Source organism: Lingula anatina, chromosome 5 (genome assembly GCF_051362555.1).
Source record: "Lingula anatina isolate TDL-2025a chromosome 5, LinAna3.0, whole genome shotgun sequence".
In the NCBI taxonomy this organism is placed as follows: domain Eukaryota; kingdom Metazoa; phylum Brachiopoda; class Lingulata; order Lingulida; family Lingulidae; genus Lingula; species Lingula anatina.
In genome coordinates, this window is record NC_141771.1 from 11,872,498 (window position 1) to 11,897,903 (window position 25,406).

Genomic DNA, 25,406 nt, shown 5'->3' on the forward strand with positions numbered 1-25,406 from the left:
TATTATTCTTCACTTTCATGGGCTTACCCTATGAAAATTTTGCCTGTTCATATGTCAGCCTATAAGCTGGATTGTTTAATAGATAGAGTTCAATGCACGTCTCAAATATTGCGCAATATCTTGTACCCACGGCGCTAGGATTGCTTCATGTGACGGATATGTTGATTACTACTAAAATGCTGTAATATGTTATCTTAATTACCATCTTGACTTTTATAGTTTTACAAATTAAGTCTAATTTTCGTTAATAAACACCAACTTTTAAAGGTACAGAATGTAAAAACACCCAAGATTTCGGTGTGTATGTGTACTCAAGGACTGTACTACAGAATACACCAACTGAATGCTGTAGCCGCAGTAAGGTTGGCAGAAGATGGCGAACGAAAGGCTGACGAAATAATTAAAAGATAAAAAATGGACGAAATTACCAGAACAGGGTGTTATTTGCAAATTGCAAATCCCTTTTAATGCCAATACTTAAAACTTTGGTTGGATTCTCAGGGTAGGTGTAAACTATTCCATATGTCAAGTGATGTGATAAGAAAGACGCACCTCGATAATTCCTTATACACAGTATATAACCACAAGGAAGTGTCACCAAGTTATTGTGTAATAAAGATGGCAAGGAACTGGTATCTCACTGTTTTAGTGCTTGCTGGAATTGGGTCCTGCTGGTCACAGCCAAATGCTACAGTTAGCGGTAAGTTTTGGAAATATCAGTGTAATTTTTTGCTAAGAGACTTGCGTGCAACTATATATACAAGTTTTGACTTTGGCATGGTTGTTTTAGCACAGATGAATGTTAAACCTAGCTAAAAAGTGACTGAAACACAAATGTGATAACTGCTTTGTAACATGATCACGAATTATTTAGATAATTGAAAATAATAAACACACATTGAGGACTTACTGATTACGTTTCTGGTTCATGCAGAAAGGATCGATGATTTGACCAAGTGGTAAACTCACTAATATTCGCTCGTGATTGCCTTTGCACCAATCAGTGAGCGCCAAAATTCGCCATCACTTAAAGTGTTTTCACTTCGACCTACAAACAATATACAAACCTATCAGATTCAAAGTAAGCAGGATTACTAGTTCAAACCCAAGCAGTTAATTATTTGTTCAAACGTTGAATTGTAAAGGAGGCGAACTTTTGGTGGGGAATGTTCCATTGAAACACTCTTCCAAACGCTTTCGATACCCCGAGGTATTATTTCACTTTTCATCCGTAAAAACGAATGCTTATTGCCATATCTATGCTATCATTTCGTTATTCCTCGTCACTGTAATCTCTCTTAACTACTACGTCATTCGATCATTTTTAAAGTAATAGCATTGATATTTAAATGATTTGATGTATATCAATTATGAAAATAATATCAACGCACATTGTCATCAATCTCTAGATCTGCTTTGAAAAAATTCTGTTTTGTGTTTTATCGTGTACACGTGGACTGCTTCTGATTTGTCTTGGGCCAAAATAAACTTATTTTTTGGTCTAAAATTTAACGTCATATTTTTGACTGAAGTACTTATTTATTAAACCTGCCCAACCAATCCTAATAAATCCTGAACCACTCTTCACGATCAAAATATAGGCTATCTGTATAACATCTGGCTTTCTCCCGGGGATCGAAGGGCAGAGGGAGCTAGTGGCAAGGGTGACCTGAGAAATCGGGGCACTGTTATCAGAAGGACGGGCTTGGGATGACCAATGAAGTAGGAGTGTCTAGATCATTCGAGTGTGCCTGCCAGTCATTTATGTCTGCCACTCATATGTGCCTGCCACTGTCAATTATGTCAAGGGACTAGTTTACTTGTAACATTTGAAACAGCAGCACTTGAACAACATCTATCACGATATTCTTTTGAAAACATACGCTTTATTTTATAATAATAACTATTATTTCATTCCTTTATAGACCCATGCTCCAAGTTAACATGCTATAACGGAGGGACATGCGTTCGGCGTTGGGAAAGTTATGCAACCTGTGTCTGTAAAGGCGGTTACACCGGTACAAACTGTCAATACTCCATGTATAACACGACTCCGTCAAGTAAGAGAACGCGCATATTTTACCAATATTAAAAGTTTTCGATTGAAGTGCAAACGAGTTCATTAAAATATAATAGGAATCATGTTATTTTTATTTATTACTTTTATATATTCTTTTATTCTATTTGTTTTGGGGGGTCTAGAATGTTCAAAATTTCGTTTCAGTATCAACAGCAACTTCATTGTTTTCAAAATAAGTGTACCGGTGTCAGTAGTTTCAGGGCTACCAAAGGTTTTTATAGTAAACACAAGTGCTGGTGAAAATACTCCCAACAATCATTTTCAACTGTATGTAGAGGGGTTTGTTTACCACAGAGAAAGGACAGGGACTTATTTCACAAATTTATCAGAATCGACAACAGTGTCGTTCGAAACTACTTTCGACGCGCCAATATTGTGCAAGTAGAAAAAAATCTCGTTACGACAGACCTAACTGTAGACCATTATAAGGTAATATTAGTAAATGAGGTAACATGGCAGCATAAGTTTGAAGTTAAACAAGTCTTTTTTTATCCGCAGGCAGGAGGACAACGTATCCGAACTATTGTGCACGCATCCGTTGTCAAAATGGCGGGTCCTGCATGAACAGTGACAGCGGATTCTGGTATTGCGTGTGCCAACCATTCACTAGTGGAAAGTACTGCGAATATAAAATCGGTATGTAGCTCCTTTCCTACTCATTTCCCCTTCAGACCCGTTTTTATCTTTTGCTTAAAAAATCAAATTGTTATTGCCCCTATTTACCCCTTCCTTTTTAACATACATTTATCGAATAAACACTAAACAAATCGCGGGGGTTATTAATAGGGCAAGGAGGTCGATCGTCAACTTTCTGATCGGATCTTGAAAATGTGATTTAAATAACACCCCTCCTTACAGGCACTACCAAGTATTTCAAACGTTTCAATAAGCTCTTTTACATGTTACCCAAATAAACTCCTTCGATCCCATTTTGCTATAGACAAGCCCAAAGAGACGACAGTGGCGACGCTGTCCCCGGCGATCTGTGGCGGTATTCAGTGTAAAAACGGGGGCTCATGTCAAGTGACAGACTCGGGATATGCCTATTGCATATGTCAGATACCTTATAACGGGAGATTGTGTGAAAACAAAGGTAGATACAGTAGGTGAAGTGTTCCCGATATAGGCTTACCAAATAGTGATAATAATAATGATGATGATAAGAAGAAAACAGTGGAAAATTGCTTTTACTACCACTAAATGATAAAAAAGAATTATGAAATAGTAATTAAAAAAAATACTTTATTAATAAATATTGTTTCGATAATAATAATAATAATAATAATAATAATAATAATAATAATAATAAGAAACGGAAAAACTAGATGACGTCACTGGACGACTTTGTTACTTCTTAATTTGCGCCTGTGCAATTGTTTATTTTTAAGCCAAATAAACACATTTATACATACTTTTTCGTCTCTTTGTTTTCATTTTTTAAATAATAATTTATTTGTCCTGACAGTATTTTCACCTTCACTTTTGAGTATATTGCAGCATGCATTGTTAAGGACTTCACTGTTGTTTGCATAATTTGAAAAGTATTTATAAATTTTATATGCACAATCGCCATTTCCATAATTATATTATATTATATTATATTATATTATATTATATTATATTATATTATATTATATTATATTATATTATATTATATTTTATTTTATTATATTATATTATATTATATTATATTCAAGCCTCAGTCAATTACGCAGAGACGACGACCTGGAGTACGGGTAAGTTTTATCTAAGCAATGCAATAGATTACTCTACTCTAACGGATCGTTTTATGTGGTTTCTTTTTCATTTGTAAAAAATGTTCGTTTTGAACAACAAGCATCCAAACTGATGAACGTAAACTTGTAATAGTAGGCCCAAACGTGAAAAATTTTTTCTTTCACAGTTGCTACAGTTGCTGCAGTAACGGATACAATCTTAAGTCCCATGTTTTTTTTATCCAGCACCCACCAAATATCCCAACTACTGTGCCTCCATCTGGTGTCAGAATGGGGGCACGTGTTATAACAGTGATAGCGGATACGGATACTGTGTTTGTCAACCTTCGACCACAGGGAAATACTGTGAATATTATTATGGTATGAATATATCCCTATTCCACTTATATAGTTACTTTAGCCCCAATTCTCTTCCCCCTCTCTCTCTGTACGGTATAAGCCGAGATAAGTGATTTCTACTTCCTTTAAATATTTACAGTAGGCTATAGTCCCGATTCTGTCTTTCTTTCTCTGCCACAAACATACACAAACCCCCCTCTCTCTCTCATTTTTTTAAAGAATTTTTATTGCCGGTGGACACGTGTTTGCAACCCACCCCCCACCCCCCTGTAAATCTCAATAACAAATTAAGTAAGGATATGACTAGTTCAATGAGGCCAGCTTAATTATTTGCAGATTGCAATTTACAACACATTTTTTACAGGACCCGATGGTCAAAAGACAACAACTGTGGCGTCTTTTTACAAATGTAAGTTAAAATCACCGCATTTTATTTTCATTTTTTAAATTTTTTATTTATTTATTTATTTATTTACTTTAAAAAAAAATAATAATCAGAGAATGTGTATGACGCAAAGGTAGAGAGATACCTAGCGTTTTAATTTTATCGTTTATATGTTGATTATATTTCGCATTTTTTTATATCGCCAGCCACACCACGATATGACCCATGTGTATCAAATCCGTGTCTGAATGGGGGAACCTGTAGAACCTACTCGTACGGCTACTCAGATTACTACTGTGCTTGTCCCTCGTACGCCAGCGGACGGAGGTGTCAGCTTTCAAGTGTCCAAGGTATTGAAAGACACAAAAAGCAATAGATAACCACATGACCAATAAATAAATAAAGATTACTGAAAAATAGTGAGTTGGGATTTCAGTAGCTTTCCTTAATTAACAAGGTCTGCCATATCCAAAACCAAATTATTATTATTATTATTTTTATTATTATTATTATTATTATTATTATTATTATATTTCAGAGCCGCCATGCAAGTTGCGGTACATTGATCTCAAGTGGGACGACTTGGACAAGTTTGAGAACGTCACAGAAACCATGTGCCAACAGTACTGTTCTGCAGACGGTCGCTGCCAATATTGGACTTACCACCACTATTGGAATGTGTGAGTTCGTTATTTTAGTTGATAACTGCCAATCCCACGTGTAACTTGGACTATTTGCCAATATTGGAATGTATGAGTTCGTCGTTTTAATTGATAAATGTCAAATCCATGTGTAACTACATGTACTTTTGATGTCAAGTAACGACAATATTTTTCACCATAAAGCTTGAGTTTGTTCTAATCTTTTACTGTCTTATTTTTTAAGTCGGTTTAGATCAAAGAGATATAAATCAAATTGTGTTGATTATATTCTCAGATGCTGGACTAAGAGCTCAAGCAATCAAAATTCAGAACTTCCGGGACGCATAGAAAATAATTGGTCCGTGGATTCTGGATTCAAAAAATGCCCTGGCGGTAGGCAATATCTTCTTTTTGTTACCTTTTTTTCTAGACGGTATTTTCAATTTCTTAAGTTGAGCACACTTTACGAATCCAGGGTCCGAATTTCGAAAGAACAGAAATACTCCTTAAATTGCATGGAACATTCTAATTTAACATCTGGATTGTAATAGAAATGGCGCCCATTCTTGGAAAATGTCAATCTGATAGAATATACAAATAAATATACACATATCTGTAATTTTCGAAGCATACAATATAGTAAAAATGTAAATGGATGTTTTACAGACTGTGAGTTCAGAGACACAGACTTCCCTGGCAATGATTTGGACATTATGGGCGTACCCGTAGATTACGCGAGTTACTCATTAGGTAACGAAGAATGTCAAAGACTCTGTGCCGAGACTGCCGAGTGCCAATTTTGGAGTCTTTCCTACGTCTCTGGAAGTCGAAGGTAATGCATCAGTAATGTCAATACGTTGAATCAAATAAAGTAATGAATACTATGGATGACTGGATATAAATTAACACGTTATATTTATTTGTACCTTATCTATAATTTTTTGATGTTTCCCTATTTTCTTTCCTTTCTTTTGATTTTCTAACCTACATGAATTCAGATTGTCTATATATCTATCTAGCGATTGACTGTCAATACAAAGGGCATATCTGATTTCTGCTCAGTGACTTCTGGGCAAAATTGACTGTTGTATATTATGGCAAATTAAAAATAATAAAGAACATTTTCTCCTTTCTTCAAGATGCTTTAGAAAGCGCTCTGCTACTGGTTTGCCTAGCCGTGTCACGGACAAACCAGGAACCAACTCTGGTTTTAAAAGATGTCCCAACGGTAAGAAATCAGTCCATACAAAGTAAATTGTTTACAGATTTAGCGACTATTTTATCACATCTGTTCTTGAATAAACAATCAAAATATATATTACAACATCAATCTCTTTTAATCTTTTAAACAATATAAATGCGATTATCTGGCTGCCTGTAGAGGAATGCATTGTTAATGAATTATACCTATCATTTTTATATTGCTTATATTTTGTAGGTTTTCACAGTTTGTCACAGAATGATGGTTGGGGCCTACACTATGGCAAATAGGTCGTCCATATCAGAATTATGACGTCAACCTTGATCCAAACGCCTCGTGTCCCACCATCACAAGTTAATATGTAATATTTCTGTTACTATTTTGGACGTGGATTTAAAAACAGCGTGTTTTGTATGCCGAGAATTTCTTCTTAATGTAGTGTTTGTGTCTCAAATGGTATTACGGTCAAAATTAATTGAACCGATCTTATTTACTAAACAGGGACATTAAATGACTGATTTAATTCTTTCTTATTTTACTAGCAAACACTGTGTCTGGGCATATAGCCATCGCCAGCGTCATTAATCACCCTTAGTGCCATCATGTATACTTTCCTCGATACCAACATCAAAGGAAAACTATACTACTTTTTATTCTAAATCGTAAAAAAGTTTACCCTTAGGACCAAAGATAAAGCTCGAGTTTGATAACAAGCGTAATTCAAAATTTCTCGGTATTTGTGCGTGTTCTGTGCGTTAGTGAATTTTTTTTTTTTTTCATCATTGACATTTCCATGTGTGTCATTAAAGTCCCATTGCCCCGAAGCCTTGTGTAACAAGAAGTTACGTTCTCTGAATGTCTACATTAGCAGGTCATGTAGTAGATATTTGTAGATACGCTCTTAGAATAACGTTGTAGGCCATAAAAAATTGACATAAAATATTTTTCCCACCTGCATCAAAAAACAAACACAGAGAATTGTGGTGCAAGTAATCTTAATCCTTGTGTAAATGAATCAAAAATTATTTAAAAAAGAGAATCTTGGGAAGCTGAGAGAGGTATTTCATTACATCAGTCAAATGTAATTGGAGCGCTGATAAGAGATTATTATATATATCATAATTAATAAACGCAGTGACAGGTTTTTAATTCCAATACTTATTAATAAAATAAAAGACTCATCTTAATTTCTTCGAAGATCCCATAAAATGTATAACTGACCAATAGTAAATACGTTATAAACATGACACATGCTATGATATGATTGCAGTGACGCTATGAGTATAATTTGTGGTCTCAGTTCAGCGAAAATATTGCTCGCCTTAAAAGCAATGTCTGATAACAGGGGCCGGTTTCATAAAAAGAGCCATAGCATGAAAATGGGTCTTAACTTTTGTACCAAAAAATGTGGACTGAAGGCTGTATGCCTAGGCTTATATTTGCCCTATAAAACCAACTTTAACTCTTAAGTTACAGGGGATAATTTGTGAAACCGGCCCTGCGTCACTTACGTATGAGTCAACCTTTCTAGTCAATCAAATGTAGTGCTTATTTAAGTGCAGTCCTCCAACTCACAATCCGTTATCAAAAGGAGATGAAGTCTTGATATTTACAGTCTGGTCCTACACGTAAAATATCAAAGAACAATTGCTTGAGAGAGCCTCCTTAAAATGATGCACTCATTAAAGCGATAAGGTACACTGATATAGATGTGAACATGGTAAACTAGCTTCTATGTTCACTTTCTAATGAAGTCAGAGCTGTATTCCTTATTTTAAACGTAAGTGTGAACACTGATTAATGCTAAATCAAAAGCAAGAAGACTTTTACGAAGCAAAATATTCCACTTAGTTCCACACACGAGATTTCCCTGTATATTTTTGATGAGTGGCTCCAACGTTTCGTGTAATATTGACCGTTCCTTTTCATCTTTTGAAATTTTTTTTTTAGTTTTGAGATGGTCTTCGTCATTTATTTCATTATACATTTATCAGAAGGGGCCGTGTTTTCTTTTCGGTTGTTTCAAAGTTACTTTGCATCTCTGTTATAGTAAAAGTTTTTTCACAACATAAGCTTAGATTGGACTTATTTCCGCTGTGGGTTCGGATATCTTTCTCCAACTTTGACTTTAGCTGTTGGCGTAAAGATACTTATATTGTAACTGAGAATATTACACATATGATGGATGTTTTATTAGACTTGTAGACTTGGCTCTCTTTTTAAGAGTGAGGGCTTCTTTAAAACATTATAAGTGCGTTTATCTTTGATCGGTCTGTCTGTAAAATAACAAGTTGGTGGTACTTCTGGTTGCTGGTACTTCGGTTGGTCTGTAATATAACAAGTTGGTGGTACTTCTGGTTGCTGGTACTTCGGTTGGTCTGTAATATAACAAGTTGGTAGTCGCCTGATGTACATGTACCTCGGATCTGCATTTGGGCAGACTGAAGACAAAACACCCGTACGTTTCTTTCACTAGGTAAACGTACTCGGCAAAAAATAAAACAATAAAACAATTGTGTGAGTCACGTTAATTTGTTACTTTATATATCGTGTAAGATCACTTTTCGTACATGTATCTTAGTGAGAAAAAGACGCAGCGCAGCATTTTTTTTTTCTCTCACTCAGGAGCGTTACGGCTGCTACGAGAAAAGGGTGCGTGAACAATTCCAATTATGTATCTAGATATTTTAGTGGCTAGATTCTTCATATGAAAGCCTCTGCTTTATCTTAGTCTCTGCGGTTAATAATCGAAGTCACGCCAACCCCAGCGGATCTTAAGAGGAACACTGTTGTAAATATTTGTTTTTTCAGTTGGTATTTCGCTTTGAGAAAATATAGATAACGTGCGCTGCAAAATGTAAACTATGATTTGCCAGACGAATGAAGTGCCATTAAAGTGTTTTTACTGTACATTGTGCGTCATCATTTTGAACTTTCTATCTCACACGGAAGTAACTATAAATATAAATAGTTGTTTACAAGTTAAAGGTGCACACGAATTGGGATAACTCGGGCTGAACGTGTACAGTAACATCAAATTTTGTGATTAGATTCTATCTGTACGCGCTTAACGACTGCGCCACACGGCAATAATGCATTGCCATAAATCAGCCTAAAGCTGACCATAAAATGGGTTTAATTTGTTGAAAACGCTGTAAGGAAATAAAACTAAGGCCTCTGTTTAGACTAGCCTGATTGAACAAAATCAAAGAAAACAGGGGCACATTTTTTTTCTTATGAATTCTTAAGAGTGTGAGTTCTTTTATTCAGAAGTCACTTTGCAGGGGCGGATCCAGGATTATTTGAAGGGGTGTCGTGGATGCGTACCCGACCCTCCTCCCCCCCCCCTTCTTCAGGGTTCAGGATCTGGTGAAGGGCCCGAAAATATTTGGCATTTTAGAGGCCCCCTAACACCATCCCCCCTCCCCACACCCACCCCCACCCCCACCCCCTCAATCCGTCACTGCTTTGTATCATTGTAGATAAAAAAATGTTGTCAATAGGGGTTGTTTCACAAAAGAGCCAGGAAACTAGCTTGAAGTTTTATATCAGATATTCTGTTCACTTTGACACGCAATAAATCGGTAGGAGTACAATAAAATGGAACCCTGCGCCTGCTTTACAGGTTCTATATCAGAACTTGGATATAATGACGTTATGTCCAAGAACAGAAGAAACTTAGCTTATAACTAAGACCATTACTTACTTAAGCTTTGTAGACTAGCCAGTACTGTAAGTAAACCTTGAACTGAAGTAGACTAAATTTGACGTTTACAATTTAAGACCAATTTTTAGAACGAAAAAACTGCCCTTGTGTTTGGACATTCTTTAACCACGTGTGTATCTCCAACTGCCATGATAAGATAAAAAGGGCAGTGGAATGCGCTTTGATTTCTTAATCAAGCTGCCATCCTTATCTGTCCAATTACTCGGCACTTGTCTTTTTCTCAGTTCCTCTAAACAAAGATACCAGCGTCGCTATAGTAGCTGCCACTGTGTATACCCTGCATATCGTGTGCCCTCTAATATCTGGGGATTCTAAAATAGCATAAAAATTGAAGTACCAATAATTTTGTGACAGACTACTAGCGCACCCTGTTGCCAGAGAGTACATGTATCGTGCAACGGGCAGAAGGGCGGCGGGGGTGGGGGCAGGGGGTGGGTATCCAGGGGACACGTAAGCCCCACCTGACTTCGAAAGTTCTCCCTTCTGCGTCTTAAAAAAGAAACAAAAGGAAACAAGTTAAAATGATAGAAGGATAGAAGCGAAACATGACAAGCATTTTTTCATCACTATGGCTTACCTATATCAGTAAAAAAATCTCTGGTAACCGTAGCAAAACACAATTATCATCTCCCCACACCCCTTTCCTCGACCCCCCCCCCCCCCCCCATCCTCCGCAAAACCCTGTTTCTTACTGTATTTGTATACTAGCATACGTTGACTGGCAGATTTGAGAACGTCAGTTTCCAACTAAACTTTGAGTGAACCTAAGGGTATATGTAAGGTGATAATATTTCACTGGGGGACATCTGGTGTTTATTGATGTGTTACACAGTAGGCCCTACATGGGACTATAGTGTATCACTGGGTCCAAGCCCGTACCAGCTCTCGACGAATGCAGCGTCCTTATATTTCTACACCATAAACGCGTAGTCACACACTAAAATAGGAGTGGAGACAGAAGCTAACTTATAGCATGAGTAAGAGTGATTCAAAAAAGATATGCGGTTGACCTATATTAAATGGGAAAATAATGCAAATTAAATGACAGGCCAAGTCATGGCCCGACACACACGACAAAGCACGTGCTCAGCTTCCAGGGTTGCGTGGACGCAGTAAAAGCTTTGTGCTCGCATTTCTGGACGTGAAAGAAAGGGGGTAACATATAAATTTTAATTTGTACCCAAGGTCAAGAATCAACAAAGCTAATGGCCCGAAACCCTAAAGGTCCAGTGGTTCAGCTGATATCTCGCCGTGTGCGCCGGACGTATTAACCCGCATGGGTGCGCAATAGGTTAACCAAAAAGGAGGAAATAAACTCAAAGGTGACATTCACCAGTGACTTATGACAGAGAGTATTTTTTTCTATCAAAGAAGAGCATTGAAGATTGCACAGGCACATATGGGCCAAGGGATTTTATAACCGCACAGGAAAAAATCACAAGAAAAGAAGAGCCAGGACTTTCTGACATAGTTGAAGTTTATAATCTAGACAAAACCACAGTGGATCAAGTGACCATGTTAATGTAAAACGGGAGTATAGATACATATGAAGCGGATATGAAAACATATTAAAGAAGGACGCATGAATGGTGACCGTTTGTTGGTAAGTTCTCTAGCAAAGCTGTCACCCACGTTCTGAAACATTAACGGACTGTTTTACAGGACGTCGGTGGAAGGTTTAAAGGCAGTTATTATTATTTATTTATACATATTTAATAAAAAAAATAATAATTGATTGGCCATTTTAAAGGCAATGAATATTAACGCATTTAAAAATGCGTTAATATTCATTGCCTTTCTAGGCTAGCCCCCTATTGTCAAACTACAATGTGAATTACAAATGACACTACCAGTAAGGCTATGTCATACTACTTATATTTACAAGATGTCACTGCTAGCTAAGGTCTGCTGGGTAAATGTCTGAAGACACCCCCTCCCTTCTAAGTGTAGAAACGACAATAAACTAATTTTACATACCCAGTTTAGCGCTACACAGTAACAACATACTCTTATCTGGTCATTGAGAGGTCCTAAGGTCAGACATGAGCCTGTGTTTTTGAAAAAGTTTGATAAGCTTGGCAGCATCAGACAATCTCAGGATCCATAAGAATGTTGGGATTTCAAAATGGGCCGTCCAAAATTAAATCATTTATGGTATGATTGAGTGGGAGAGGGAGCTTTCCATAACACTTAGAAATCTACCACAAAACAAATGGAGCCTTTAAAAACACTAAACGTAAACAGCTCCAGGATCAAAAGAAATTTAATTTTTTTCTTTTTATATACTTTATATATGAATTTGTGTTTTTTTTTTTTTTTTTTTTTCATTACACAGCTTTTTTTATCAAAAAAATTAGTTGTGGTCTTTGGCAACATCCCTTTACTGTACATCTACATCCGTTTTTAAGACGGCTGGCCGACTTAACTCAGGATCAAAACTGTATTAAAAATCACGGAATTTGACGTTAAAGCGGATAAGGCTCGTGTCAGTTAATGTTATTGCGACATTTTTTTAATTCGCTTTCACAATTTCGTTGCCCTCTGTTTGGGTGTATGTTGATTAATTACCCGTGTCGAGTGCGAGGAGGGGGTGCGTTTAGGTGATTCTCTTACATACTGGACAGGGTCTTACGTTGTCAAGGTGCAATGGTGTAGGTTTTATCGATCGCCTTTAAGTAAATTGATCTTAAGAGGACCTTAGAGAAACCGATATCACAGCTGTGACAAAAAAGGATTCAACTAAGTCGATGCCGGTAATGAAATATGAAAAGGGGATTGTGGAATAGATTCATTTATAAAATAGATAGCTCTACTTATAAAATGTGTCCACCATCATCATCGTGTAATGAAAAAATCTATGCTCATTCTTTAATCTTATATGAGTTTTATTCACACTGTGAAGATAATTACTAACTCATGTGTTACATGACAGATAATTAGATACATGATTACCAGGCATAACATGTATTATTTTATTTAAATTAAGATCTCGGGGATTTTAATAAAGATATCTGAACATTTAACTCCATTAAAACCTCGCAATGCCGCCATTCAGCTTAAAAAATGGTGTCTGATAAACTAACTTAAGGCTAACGATGAGTTGTCGTGTACAGCATTACTTTCATTGCTACGACAGTATTTCTAAATAATATAATATTTAGATACTAACATCATTAGTTTAAAGATCACAACGCAGAATGATGACTGTGATTACAAGATGAAAAACCCGATTTTTAGTTACATAAATTTACAGACTAATATCATCTTATTTTCTAGTATACCATACAAATTGAGTAATACTGAGGAATCGTGAAATTAAGAAAAAAAACGTCAGCTTAGAGTACGGTGCAGATGTAATAAAATTATAAACTGTTAGCATGTCGCAGATACACGTCCCACAAAGTACATCAGGTGCGTCTCGATTATGTACCGCTTAGATCATTTTAAGAAACCTCAGGAATGCTTCTCGTAATCGTAATTTACCGTTTGCAATTATAATTACAGTGCTTATGGCGTATAAAAGTGGGCTATTAGGAACATGCATACTAATAGAAATGCCGTCAGTCCTCATTGATATGTGTGAAATGTTAATCGAACAAAATCTAACCGCAGGGCAAAAATATTGGTCTGACAAAGGCAAGTCATAAATGTCTGCATAAAACACGGGCGTGGTAGGCTAAAAGAAAAAAAAATGACAATGTCAAAAAAAGGGGAAAAAAGAAGAAATTGAGTACAGTGTGATTTATGCGGTATTTGAGTGAGTCTACGGAAAATATTTCATTTTAAATTGCATTTGGACACTTGGGCGTTGATTTATTACAGATTTACTGTAAGTAGTATTTCTCAAAATGTGACGACCTCAAAGTGTGCATGCTGCTGTTGTAGTAAATATTAAAGACTGACAATGAAATCAAGTGAACGCCAAAGCATATACCAGCTGCAGTTGGCAACTGCAGCATTTTTAAGACTGTAAACTTCAAAAACAAAGTCGCTGAGTTATAACGATATGGTCTAGTGATGAATACGTGACTTAAACTATGTAAGTTACCGTAACAGCAACATGCTTCGAGCAATCTAACATGAGTCATTCCGTAGTGCTTTAGAGAGCATATTAAGTGGGCGAATCATTGTCGCAAAATACCCCATTATGGAGATTTTAATCGAAATTTTAATGAATGGGGTTAAGATGATGTGGTATATTAAGCAAGATGTAGGCGTTTCGCCTAATTCCGTCCACATACTGATGTGAGAGAAAAAATGGTCCTCTGATTTTTTAGTCCTATTTTATTCCTTTCTTTTATCGGTTGTTATGTATTTTGTTTTGTATTTGCATTTAATTATGTATATATATTAAATACGTTGTTTATGAGCAGGTTTTCTCACAGCACATTTTGTTCTTTTCAGGCACTGAGATGAATCAATGACAAAAGTGAAACCACAACATACTGCAATGCAGCACAACTGATATACTGCACAACCGTCTCAACTGTCGCAATTTCGAAAACCGCCACAACAGATGCACACCAGTTACCTCGGCAAAATGAATTCGTTGTATTTTCTCATTCCGTTATGCATTTCATGGAAGTTAGTTTCCTCCTTGAATTCATGGGATTTACTTCCTCCGCCTCCGCCAAATTTGGGGGATCCTGTTGAATTTTACAACGCCACGGACGTTTGTAGCGGTGCCTTGCAAAAGAACATCGTCATGACAAATGCCCTAAAATGCGACCGGTCGTACTCCTGTCAGAGACGATGCGGGGCGGTTGCATCACAGGGAGAAGACTGCTCTTGTGACGAAGTGTGCAAAACATATGGTGACTGTTGCTACGACTACGACAGCATCTGTCAGTCCAACTCCCGCGTGATCAGAATCATGCCGGTCATTTCCGCGGTGCCCATTTGTGTTGAAACTTCACAAGATGAATTTGTGTTATTTCTGGGTGAGGGCTGTTTGCCGCATTGGCAAGGCACTGACATGGAGGCAAAGTGTCTCTCACACAGCACTACCTTATCGAATAAGATCCCCGTCACTGACGTCACAAACCAACTGCACTACACCAACATTTTCTGTGCCAAGTGTAATGACGTCACAGACTACCGATTCTGGAATGCGTCTTACGAATGTTCAAAAGAACTTGAAGTTCTTAAAAACATCACAGATCCCTTAGAGATATTGAAACAGCGATCGTGTTATTTTAAACTGCATTTTCCACCGGATGTGACTAAGAGACATTGTCAGGCTGGGGGAACAGAGAACAGATGTCCCCCAAATAACACGTGTACGACACAGATACAAGAGGCGTGCAAAAAGTACAAAAATGTCGTCGATGTGCAGGGGAAGGAGTACCAAAATGAATACTGCGCTATTTGCCATGGTAAAAACGTGACAGACATGACCTGCCCTGCAAAAATTTTGTTCCCTTTCATACCCCCAATACATTCTGTTGTATCCGGAAGTACTGATGTAGAAATCTCTGGAAGCAACAACAGGCCCTCACTCGGTTCTTTCTCGTTCTCAATAGTCATGGATTTTACTCAAGATGCAGAAGTTCAAGTCGGAGTCGGCTCAGGCAGAGATGACGACGTCACAATGTGTACGTTGGACGAGGTGACGTCATCATGTATCCCATCCCAATGCCGAAAGGATTATATTCTTAAGGATGGCGCATGCGTCCTTGGTGTCTTAGTCTACGACGTGCATGTGAATACACTGTGGGAACCGAAAGCAACGAGCGATCCGCTTTCGATATTTATAACGGACGATTTTCAGCTAAAGAATTATGGACAGATACTCACGAATTTAATAGGTGAAATGTATGGGGAGGCAGTATATGGTTTCGTCACTTTCGGGGCTGCTCGCAAACAGAAAGAATCCTTCCTGATTCATAATGACTTTAAATTGCAATTTAACAAAACCGTTGAAGCCGATGAAATTAAGGAAGAATGGATCAATGTGACGCGAACTGAAAGATTTAGATCTGTTCTTGGACAATTTGTGACATTAGTTAACTCAACAATTTCGTTGTCGCTCTATCATGATCCTTATGAATTAGGTGATATGATGAATGTCACCAACACAAGTGACCAGGTGTTGCACATTGCCGAAACTGATTGTGAACGCGTACGTTTCGATAGCTACGACACGACCGAAAATGGGAATATTATACTGCTGCCTTCAATGACGATTGTAAATGAATCCGATGTATTGTACGATAATAATGGATCTATTCTAGTCTGTCGAAATTTGCTCAATTTCACGGTCGGTTCAAATTCACAGGATAACCTAAGAGGAGACGATTCAAAGGAAGCACTAGGAATTCTGACGATCGTCTGCATTGCCATTTCTCTCGTCTGTTTACTCATACGAATTGCACTACAGCCGTTTGTTGCATTATTTCAAACTTTCCCAGGAAAACTTCAACTATCTCTCTGTCTCTCTCTAGTATTGTGGAAAGTTTTCTTCCTAGCTCGACCATTTGCCAGTTTAAGTGGCGACGTCAGCGCGTGCATCGCGGTGGCTGCGTTATTCCACTGGAGCCTACTGGCCTCATTTTTCTGGATGAACGTCATTGCTATTGATTTGTGGAAGACCTTTAGGCGTACGTCATCGTTACAAATCTCGGCAGAATCCAACAAAACTATCTTTGGGTATGTCTGCTATGCAACATTATTGCCAGGCGGAATTGTTGCTCTTTGTCTGGTTTTGGACTACGTCGACATAGATTCTCAGTTTCAACCGCATTACTCGGGGCCTGCCTGTTACATTAGCAATATCTACCCGCTTGTCTTGTTTCTCGTGGCCCCTATCGGAGTTATTCTTATTGTGAATATCGTTCTTTTTGCCATGATCGCAAGGTCAATACACATCGCCATTTCTGAGGCGGGAAAACTGAAGGCAAAAAGAAACAAACACACTTTTCTTATTTATGTGAGACTTTTTGCTCTGATGGGAACAACGTGGCTATTTGGCTTCCTTTCCGGAGGACTCGGTGTCATCGCGTTGAACTTTATCTTCGTTATTTTAACAACTTTGGACGGCTTATTTATATTCATAGCCGTCGTCTGCTCAAGGCGGGTGTGGCGGGATCTTCGAGACCGGAAGATAATAACTAGGTCGAGCACGCGCACTTTGACACTTAGCTCAAGTAATAAGCTTCCGCCGACACCAAAATCTCCCACTCCATCGGAGAGCAATTCCTTGAAATTCTCACTAAAACAAGACACAAGTTTAAGTCGGCTTTAAATGTAACATTGCTCAAAATATGCTGTTTTTCTATCAGTTTTAAGCTCTACAGAAAATGATGTTTATGATGATGATGATTATTATTATTATTATTATTATTATTATTATTATTATTATTATTAATCTTTTAATTGAGATAACATACAGGTACTTTCTTTTAAAACTGAACAATTGCTCTTTGTACTGGGGGGGGGGATATTTTTGTATACAGCTCTATATGGATATTTATACCTTATAACATTTTATTTTACATTTCCGGTGATATCTCATGTATTTCTCCGTGTACACGTATTCCGTAAATATGTACATGAATGACAGCACTAGTATCATCATCATATCGACCGCAGTCGAGTGTTAGTATACCGATATGTGCATTTACTATTACCAGTCATATGTTTGACCTTTTTTGCCAACTAAGCTTTGAAAGCTTAACGCAACATAAACATTTTAACACAGCGGTTGTTGGTGAAACCTGACCAATGCTACATAGTCTAACAATGTAGAACAAATGTAAATTCATTTAAAAAGTGCCAAATCCAATTGCGTAACATGGATAATGGACTTCTGCGCCCGACAATAGTGTGTGTGCCGTGCTCTGTTATTTTACAGTATACCGTTTATGTATCTTAATCCATGTAGTTTTTAATTATTGGTGTTACTAAACCAAAAAATGTATATAATGAATAAAGTACTGAATGATCATAAGTCTTTGTTTTTCTCTCCAATCTTTTTTATTATTATTATTATTATTATTATTATTATTATTATTATTTTAGAAGAGGGCCTTTAATTGTTTGTTACGTAATGTCCATTGCATTGGCCTTACTTTTAATAAAATGTGCTTTCTCCCCTTACTGTCGTCTGTTACAAATCAATAATTATCTAGATAAAACTATTTGATAAAATTACTAAGCAAATAAATAAATACAATTGCTGCAAAATCAGTTTTCAAAAGTCAAATAGATGAATAAAATCTGATGGTTAAAAGATAATATATCTTAGCCTTGTCGAGCAGAATTGTGTGGCGGAAAAGTAAGGAGAAAACTCAGAAATGATACCGTTCCCAGTATAGTCGACTTTTCGGAGTACAAACATTTGATAGTATGCCTAAATGCCAGAGCAGTGCCAACGGGAGTCGCCCCTGGAGGAAGAGCGCTTTTTCATCTTTTTCCGGAAATGGAAATTGCATTGTGGGTAGGGGAGCCCTGCTACGTCGAAACACTTACAGCGGTACTTAAAACCATGGCTGGGTTTACGTGCTTTTTGTCCTGCTACTACAATAACAGTAAGCGAGATCGACACATGAGGTTTAATAAGTTCCCAACAAACCCGTTAGAATGAATAATATGGTAGAAAGAAAGGAAAATATAGCAAGTTTGGATCAAAAGCAGGGCACCGCGTTTGCGCTGAACATTTCGAAGGCGGGAAGAAAAACTATAATATTAGGAGATCAACGGTGCTTTAATAAAAAACAGAAATGCTTAGTTAAACAACGGATAAAACGAACTATCGGCAAATAGAACTCGGGGTAAAAAAAAAATTGTAAAGATTTGAAGAAAAAATTGAAGAATAGGTCGGGGCCTAAAAATTAAGAAAAGACTTCAAGCATGAGATTATGGAAAAAGAAAGTAAAAGCTTTGAAGTTTTACACGGGGATTCTACTTACAAAAAATTCAAGAACTTTCACGACTTTTTGTGTAACAACAAAGAGAAGGTTTGAAAAGTTTTGTATGTAATATCCTTTTTGTGTGTGTTTTATTGATAAGTGATCATTTTAAATGGTGTAGGCCCATCACAGGTTTTAGTCTCTAATAACCCTTAGCAGGGTGGGTTCTATTTTTTTTAACGTGAGACGTTAATAAAATTTTTATTATTATGTATTCAGTCCCGTATACGTATTACTGATTTGTACAAACGGGGCTTATATTATCAAGATCAACAGAGACATACGAAGAAGAAAGTACATCGGCTCTTGTTGAACGCGTTATCGGCGAAATAAAAAGTTATTTATTTCTGAACTCAATGACAAGAGAATTGGAAAATTCAATGGGCATATTTTTACAAAAAATGCAGAAAAGCCTTTCTGTAAGCTACATGTACATAATAAATGTATGGTAAAGACAAAATGGATAATAAACATAATCCAACAACGTATTTGTAAAGTAATACAAATATGCTTAGTATTAAAGTAGGCCTACGTATATTTAACTGTCTTAGATAGTTGAAAAGTATGAAATGTGTGGGAAACACTTTATTTGAATGTTTTAATTGTCTGTGATTGAAAACGATGAAAATACGCATAAAAACATTTAAAAATCAAATAATTTGGGCTCTTGCTGTAATTTTGTTTTTGTTTCAGATTGACAAAATTTTCATACTTGTCAGACCGAAAGGCTGACATTTTTTACCTGTCGTAAATTTTGTGCATATACTAGAGTAAGACACGGTAAACTTTAATTATCGTCTGGGAAAGAGTCGAGAATTCCTGTCTCACCTATTTAACACTTAAAAGGTTTTAATTACAGAGGAAAGGTCGTAGTTGTGGCCGCCCGCCTTACCGAACAATTGAACAAGTAACACCCGATGCCTTATCAGGTACCAAACGATTTAATCAGTTCACCGACGAACGATCTGCGTGTCAGTTTTACCTGTATACACAGTAGTTACGAGTCAAATAATGCAGGAAATCTTTTCATTTTATCACTTTAAAAATCTCTTAAGATATCCTTCAAACAAGACATAAAAATCGTAATGAATTGACACTGCCGGTACATGAGGTGATATCGCCACAGCTTGCATACAACATGTACAAAATTGTGAAGACGTAGGCCTGCGCACCTGTCCACACTCTTGAAAGCTGTGTACGAGTCTACTGGCTATTTTGATTTTATATATAAAAAAATAACGAGTCTCTTTATTATCGGAAGCATTTAAAAGAACTCCGTAGCTTTAGTTCGTCATCACTATTGAAAGTGCAGCCAAGGCTCGGACGCTTAGGTGAAGTCTAGTTGTAAAGCGCATCGTATTTAAACTGAGAAAGAAAATATTTAATTGCTTGATTCTCCGTCCAAATAGCTGTTTCTTGCCTACAGTTTACGCATTTCTGTGCTTCAGCCACCTTTTTAGTTTGACAGAAAGCAATGCACGCTTCATACGACCTTTTTATATGCGCACCTTGTACATCATCTACACCTAGCATTGCCATGCTGGAAACAGCAGAGGACCACCATGACCCCTGTGGCGCGCGGTTCCTGTCATGCGCACTTCGTATTTCCGCAAAAGATGAAAAAGGTTAATAGGAAGTGTGTATATTTTTAAGCTGTCATGTTATACACCGTGCAATGTACATAATGGTGCTCCAACTACAACGCTAATCCACCCTGAGCTTAAGAGATAACTTGAAACAAGCCTCTACATCCAGGCCCGTAGCCAGCAAATTTTTCTGAAAAAGTGGACCTGCTATAATGAAACAGTTGTGTACATAGATCAAATTGTACCCAGAATGGACCTTTTTCTTAAAAAGGGGGGGGGGGGGGGGGTTCTTTCTGGCCCAATAAACTAGGTCAAGACGAATCTGGTCAGAGGTGCCCTTACCTGACCTCTAAGCGTCATTTACATGTTATTATGCAACAAACCTGTTGCTAACAAGAAGTTCTGGTGTATATAATAGGGCCGACTAGTTCTCCAATAGGAACAAAGGTTAGTATGAACCCATTGTTTGGCTTGGTGACTATTATCTGGCTATACAAAAGGCAACGTTTATGTGAAATACGCAACATATAGGTAAGTACACGAAAGGCTTTTGCATGGGTAGTGAGAGTGTACCAGTGCGGGTGTTGCCAGCAGGTAGCGATACAACTACACAGATATAGAGGGAACGATAATCTGGACGGCCGATTGAGGCAAAGATACCTATCGGATAACTTGATTGGATTTAACTTTGGTTTGGAGACTGCTCACGCGTATCGAAAAGAACACCGTAAGTTGTATCCTCATCATCCACTGATGGACTAATGCATATGCCCCCCCCCCCCCAAATGTAGCTTACAGTTACAAGCCCACATGTAGCTTACAGTTACATGAACATTGGACAAGAAGCCGACCACATGGCACATCAAACAACATGTACGTATCTATGTATATACTGATCATGACATGCAAAGGTAGGATACGCAGTTCAGGATACTGTGGACATCTTTTTTTTTTGTCTGAACCTGCCTCAGAAAAATTCATTGTACTAATGTCATATTTTTTTCTAAATTTTGTCTCAGTCGTAAGGAATAGTGAATATCAATCTATTCAAGACATATGAGCAAGGTTGAATTTTGAATTTCAGAAAATATTTGTGCCACGAAAGATTCTGCACAATCTAGTCTCGACTACTTACCGGGTATTTATTAAATTGTCATTAATGATAATGATGATTTTATTTTAGTCTTCTAATACACAAGAAGTGTAGTTTTCACTACACTTTTTGTGTATATTGGAAGACCCTATGAGAATAGTCTGAACAGTCTAATATAAGAATGTTGATGTCAAGCCATACACCGGTTGCGATAACGATCAGGCGACGTATCACTGAGAACAAAGGCGACATAGACGCATTTGCATCCGCTTCATTTTCACCTAATTAGTGGCTCAACAGCCCGTGAGACGATAAGTGCGATAAGTGCCACAATAAAATGATAAGCGGTACATTCAGTAAGGTGTGTGTTGGGGGGGGGGGGGGGTAAACCATATGTCACACACACGCCTCCATTTTTGAAGCAATCTACCATCGACTATTTATCACAGCGTCCTGTTGTTTTTTCTATTTCAGAAACATTCAACGATGAGGCTTTTTAGCACTACCAGCATATCCGGGCACCTGTCACGCTGTTCAAAACTCTTTTGGTTAGCGCAATACAAAAACAGAAATACAATGAATGCAATTTACTTACTGGTTCAAGTGTGCCTAGTTTGGAGACCAGTTTCATCTTCACACTCGATGTTCCCGCCTGAACAGGACTGGTCCTCTGTTCCAGATCTCGACCCACGTCAGCCTGGATATGTGGATGATATCTACCCGAGCAGTATTGACCTATGCAACGGCTCTGTAGAAGCGGAGGCGGTCATAAGGAATGCACGGAAATGCTCGCGATTGGACTCCTGTTCTCAACGATGCGGGGAGGCAGCTCATGGTGGTGACGACTGTTCTTGTGACTCCAACTGCTTAGTTTACGGTGACTGTTGTTACGACTACGGCGACCAGTGCCAGTCTAATTCTAATGTGACCAGGATTATCCCAGCGATTGCGGCCGTTCCAGTCTGCGTTAGGACATCGGAATATGAGTTCGGGTTAGTCTTGGGGAAAGGGTGCTCGGCACAGTGGAAGGGGACTGAGATGGAGAAAAAATGCTTTGCAAACAGCAGTGTCGTAACACACGTTATTCCCGTCACTGACCTCACAAACCAACTCCACTACGCAAACATGTTCTGCGCAAGGTGTAATGACGTCACAAATTATACTTTTTGGAGCGCCTCCTTTATTTGTCAGAACGACAGTGATTTTGTTGCCAACGTCACAGACCCTTTACTGGCGTTCGAACATAATTTGTGTGACTTAGTCCTACATGTATCTGAAATGAGACGCTGTATTTCCAGCGAAGTAGTTGTTGACTGTCAACCAGAAAGCAGTTGTTCAACACAGATACGAGATGCATGCAAGACGTACAAAAACATCGTTCAGTCCCATGATAAGGCATACCAGAACGAATACTGCGCTACATGCAATGATGAAAACTTAATAAGTATGCATTGTCCACGGGGCGGCGATTTTTTACCTGACATTACCTATGAAATTATTAGTCCCGGTAACTCTGAGGATTTGACAGGGAGTAACAGGCCGTCTTTTGGTTCTTTCTCGTTCTCGATTGTCATGGACTTCAGTAAAGATTCGGAGGTGCAAGTTGGAGTCCGTGCCGAAGGGACAGATGAAGTCACAAAATGCACACTGGACGGGATGACTTCATCTTGCATTCCATCCCAGTGCCGGAAGGACTATGTTCTTATTGACGGCACGTGCGTCCTAGGTGTCGTATTGTACGACGTGGATATTTACACCTACTGGAAAACAAATGTTGGTTTTCAAGATTTTCCATCTAATACTGAACTGAATTATTTTGGACATACGCTTAGTTATTTCGTAGCCGGTCTTTATGGAGAAAAAGTGCGAGGTGCAGTCACTTTTGAAGTGGTTCGTAAAGGGTGGGGTTCGTTTCAGGTGCAAAACGGATTTAAACTGCAGTTTGACGAAACTGTCGATCTTAGAAAGACTGAGGAGGAATGGAGAAAAGAAACACGAAATGAATCATTCAGAAATATTCTTGCATACTACGTGGATTTTGTCAACTCCACAATTTCTCTATCGCTCTATTACGATCCGTATTTGTTAGATGAAGCTTTGACTAGGGAAAAAGCCATCGACGAAGTGTTGATCATTGCTGAAACAGATTGTGAGCGCATACGTTTCGATAGTTACAACACGACAGAAAATGGAAGTATTGTCCTCTTACCCTCAATGACAATGATTAATGAATCCGATGCATACTACGAAACGGATGGATCGATTCTTGTCTGCCTAGATGTGCTTAATTTTACGGTGGTCGGTTCAAATTGGGAGGACGAAACTGTCGCAGACGATTCAAAGAAGGCGCTGGGAATCTTGACGATCGTCTGTACTGTTATTTCCCTTCTTTGCTTGCTCATACGCATAGCTTTGCAACCGTTTGCACGCCCGTTTCAAACTTTCCCAGGAAAACTTCAACTGTGCCTTTGTTGCTCTTTGGTCATGTGGAAAATGTTCTTCTTAGCTCGACCATTTGCCAGATCAAGTGGTAACGCCAGCGTGTGCATCGCGGTGGCTGTGTTATTCCACTGGAGCTTGCTGACCTCATTTTTCTGGATGAACGTCATCGCTGTTGACTTGTGGAAGACTTTCAGAAGCACCGCGGCTTTGAAAGTTTCGGCAGAGGCCAACAAGACTATCCTCGGTTATGCCTGCTACGCGACTTTCCTCCCGGGCGGAATTGTTGCAGTTTGTCTTGTTCTGGATTACATTGACATAGATCCCCAGTTTAAGCCGAACTACCAAGGCCCCGCCTGCTACATAAGTAATATCTACCCACTCGTCTTGTTTTTAGTGGCCCCAATCGGCGTCGTACTTATTGTAAATATCATCCTTTATGCGATGATTGCAAAGTCCATACACGCTGCTTTATCTACGTCTCTAAAACTCAATATGAGAAAGAACAAACACTCTTTTGTAACTTATCTGAGGCTCTTTGCGCTGATGGGGACGACCTGGATATTCGGATTTCTGTCTGGAGGACTTGGCATTCTTGCTTTGGAATATATCTTCGTGATTCTAACAACCCTGGATGGCTTGTTTATTTTCATAGCCGTCGTCTGCTCTAGGCGGGTTTGGGAGGAACTTCGACACTGGACGTGTGCCACGAGATTAAGCACGCCTAAAGTGACGCAGAGCTCCAGCAGCGCGTATACCTGTTCCGCAACCCCAACATCTTCAAGTACGGCAGAGACCCTGCGATCTTCAACTAACTGTGGCACAGAAATAAGTCAAGTTTGACTGAGATACCACATAAGTCATTAGACAAACAGTTTACCTCGTTCGTCTGTCGAACAAATTTAACGTGTTGGCAAACTCGATATATAGTGAGATAATCTGAACGATGTTGACGAAGCAATGCATTTTATACCCATAGGCGAAGTTTTATTTTGAGAGCTTAAGGGAAAGAGGAGGGGTTTACATTAAGTAAAAATGGAAATATTGAATGTATATTTAGTAAATCAGGCCATAGAATGTTCGAAAATACTGGAATACTGTCATAAGAAATTTTGTGGCTTAATGCAGAGGAACTGTTCGTTTTTTATACAATTTACGTTCTGAACATTTTTTTTCTTTTATCATTGTATGCATGTATTGTACTTTAAAATAGTGTTTAAAATAAAGCATAGATGCCTTTTACGGTTTGAAATTTTTCGGACCTCATTTA

General features: G+C 38.1%; 3 protein-coding genes across 8 annotated transcripts; all 3 read left to right on the forward strand.

The window, feature by feature from the left end:
- The first annotated feature begins 551 nt into the window (after window positions 1-551).
- Window positions 552-6,906, forward strand: LOC106178988 (uncharacterized). Of its 2 annotated transcripts, XM_087014256.1 has the most exons (13): window positions 552-700; window positions 1,926-2,060; window positions 2,579-2,716; window positions 3,021-3,173; window positions 3,778-3,816; window positions 4,042-4,176; window positions 4,520-4,564; window positions 4,747-4,890; window positions 5,079-5,220; window positions 5,477-5,574; window positions 5,848-6,013; window positions 6,321-6,409; window positions 6,620-6,906. In XM_087014256.1, the coding sequence occupies exons 1-13, from the start codon at window positions 619-621 to the stop codon at window positions 6,670-6,672; spliced, it is 1,419 nt and encodes a 472-aa protein (XP_086870382.1). In that variant the 5' UTR covers window positions 552-618; the 3' UTR covers window positions 6,673-6,906. The 2 variants fall into 2 exon arrangements, with proteins under 2 accessions (XP_086870382.1, XP_086870383.1); XM_087014257.1 differs by lacking the exon at window positions 4,520-4,564.
- A 4,504-nt stretch (window positions 6,907-11,410) lies between these two features.
- LOC106178968 (uncharacterized) lies at window positions 11,411-18,181 on the forward strand. The gene is made up of 2 exons (XM_013562398.2): window positions 11,411-11,712; window positions 14,514-18,181. The coding sequence occupies exon 2, from the start codon at window positions 14,626-14,628 to the stop codon at window positions 17,350-17,352; it is 2,727 nt and encodes a 908-aa protein (XP_013417852.2). The 5' UTR covers window positions 11,411-11,712; window positions 14,514-14,625; the 3' UTR covers window positions 17,353-18,181.
- Window positions 18,182-20,927: 2,746 nt separating this feature from the next.
- Window positions 20,928-25,378, forward strand: LOC106163685 (uncharacterized). 5 transcript variants are annotated; one of them, XM_013541350.2, is made up of 2 exons: window positions 20,928-21,051; window positions 22,172-25,378. In XM_013541350.2, exon 2 carries the CDS (start codon window positions 22,184-22,186, stop codon window positions 24,977-24,979), a length of 2,796 nt encoding a protein of 931 aa, XP_013396804.2. In that variant the 5' UTR covers window positions 20,928-21,051; window positions 22,172-22,183; the 3' UTR covers window positions 24,980-25,378. The 5 variants fall into 5 exon arrangements, with proteins under 5 accessions (XP_013396804.2, XP_013396805.2, XP_013396802.2 ...); XM_013541351.2 differs by lacking the exon at window positions 20,928-21,051 and adding an exon at window positions 21,075-21,135; XM_013541348.2 differs by lacking the exon at window positions 20,928-21,051 and adding an exon at window positions 21,142-21,477.
- The last annotated feature ends 28 nt before the right edge of the window (window positions 25,379-25,406 follow it).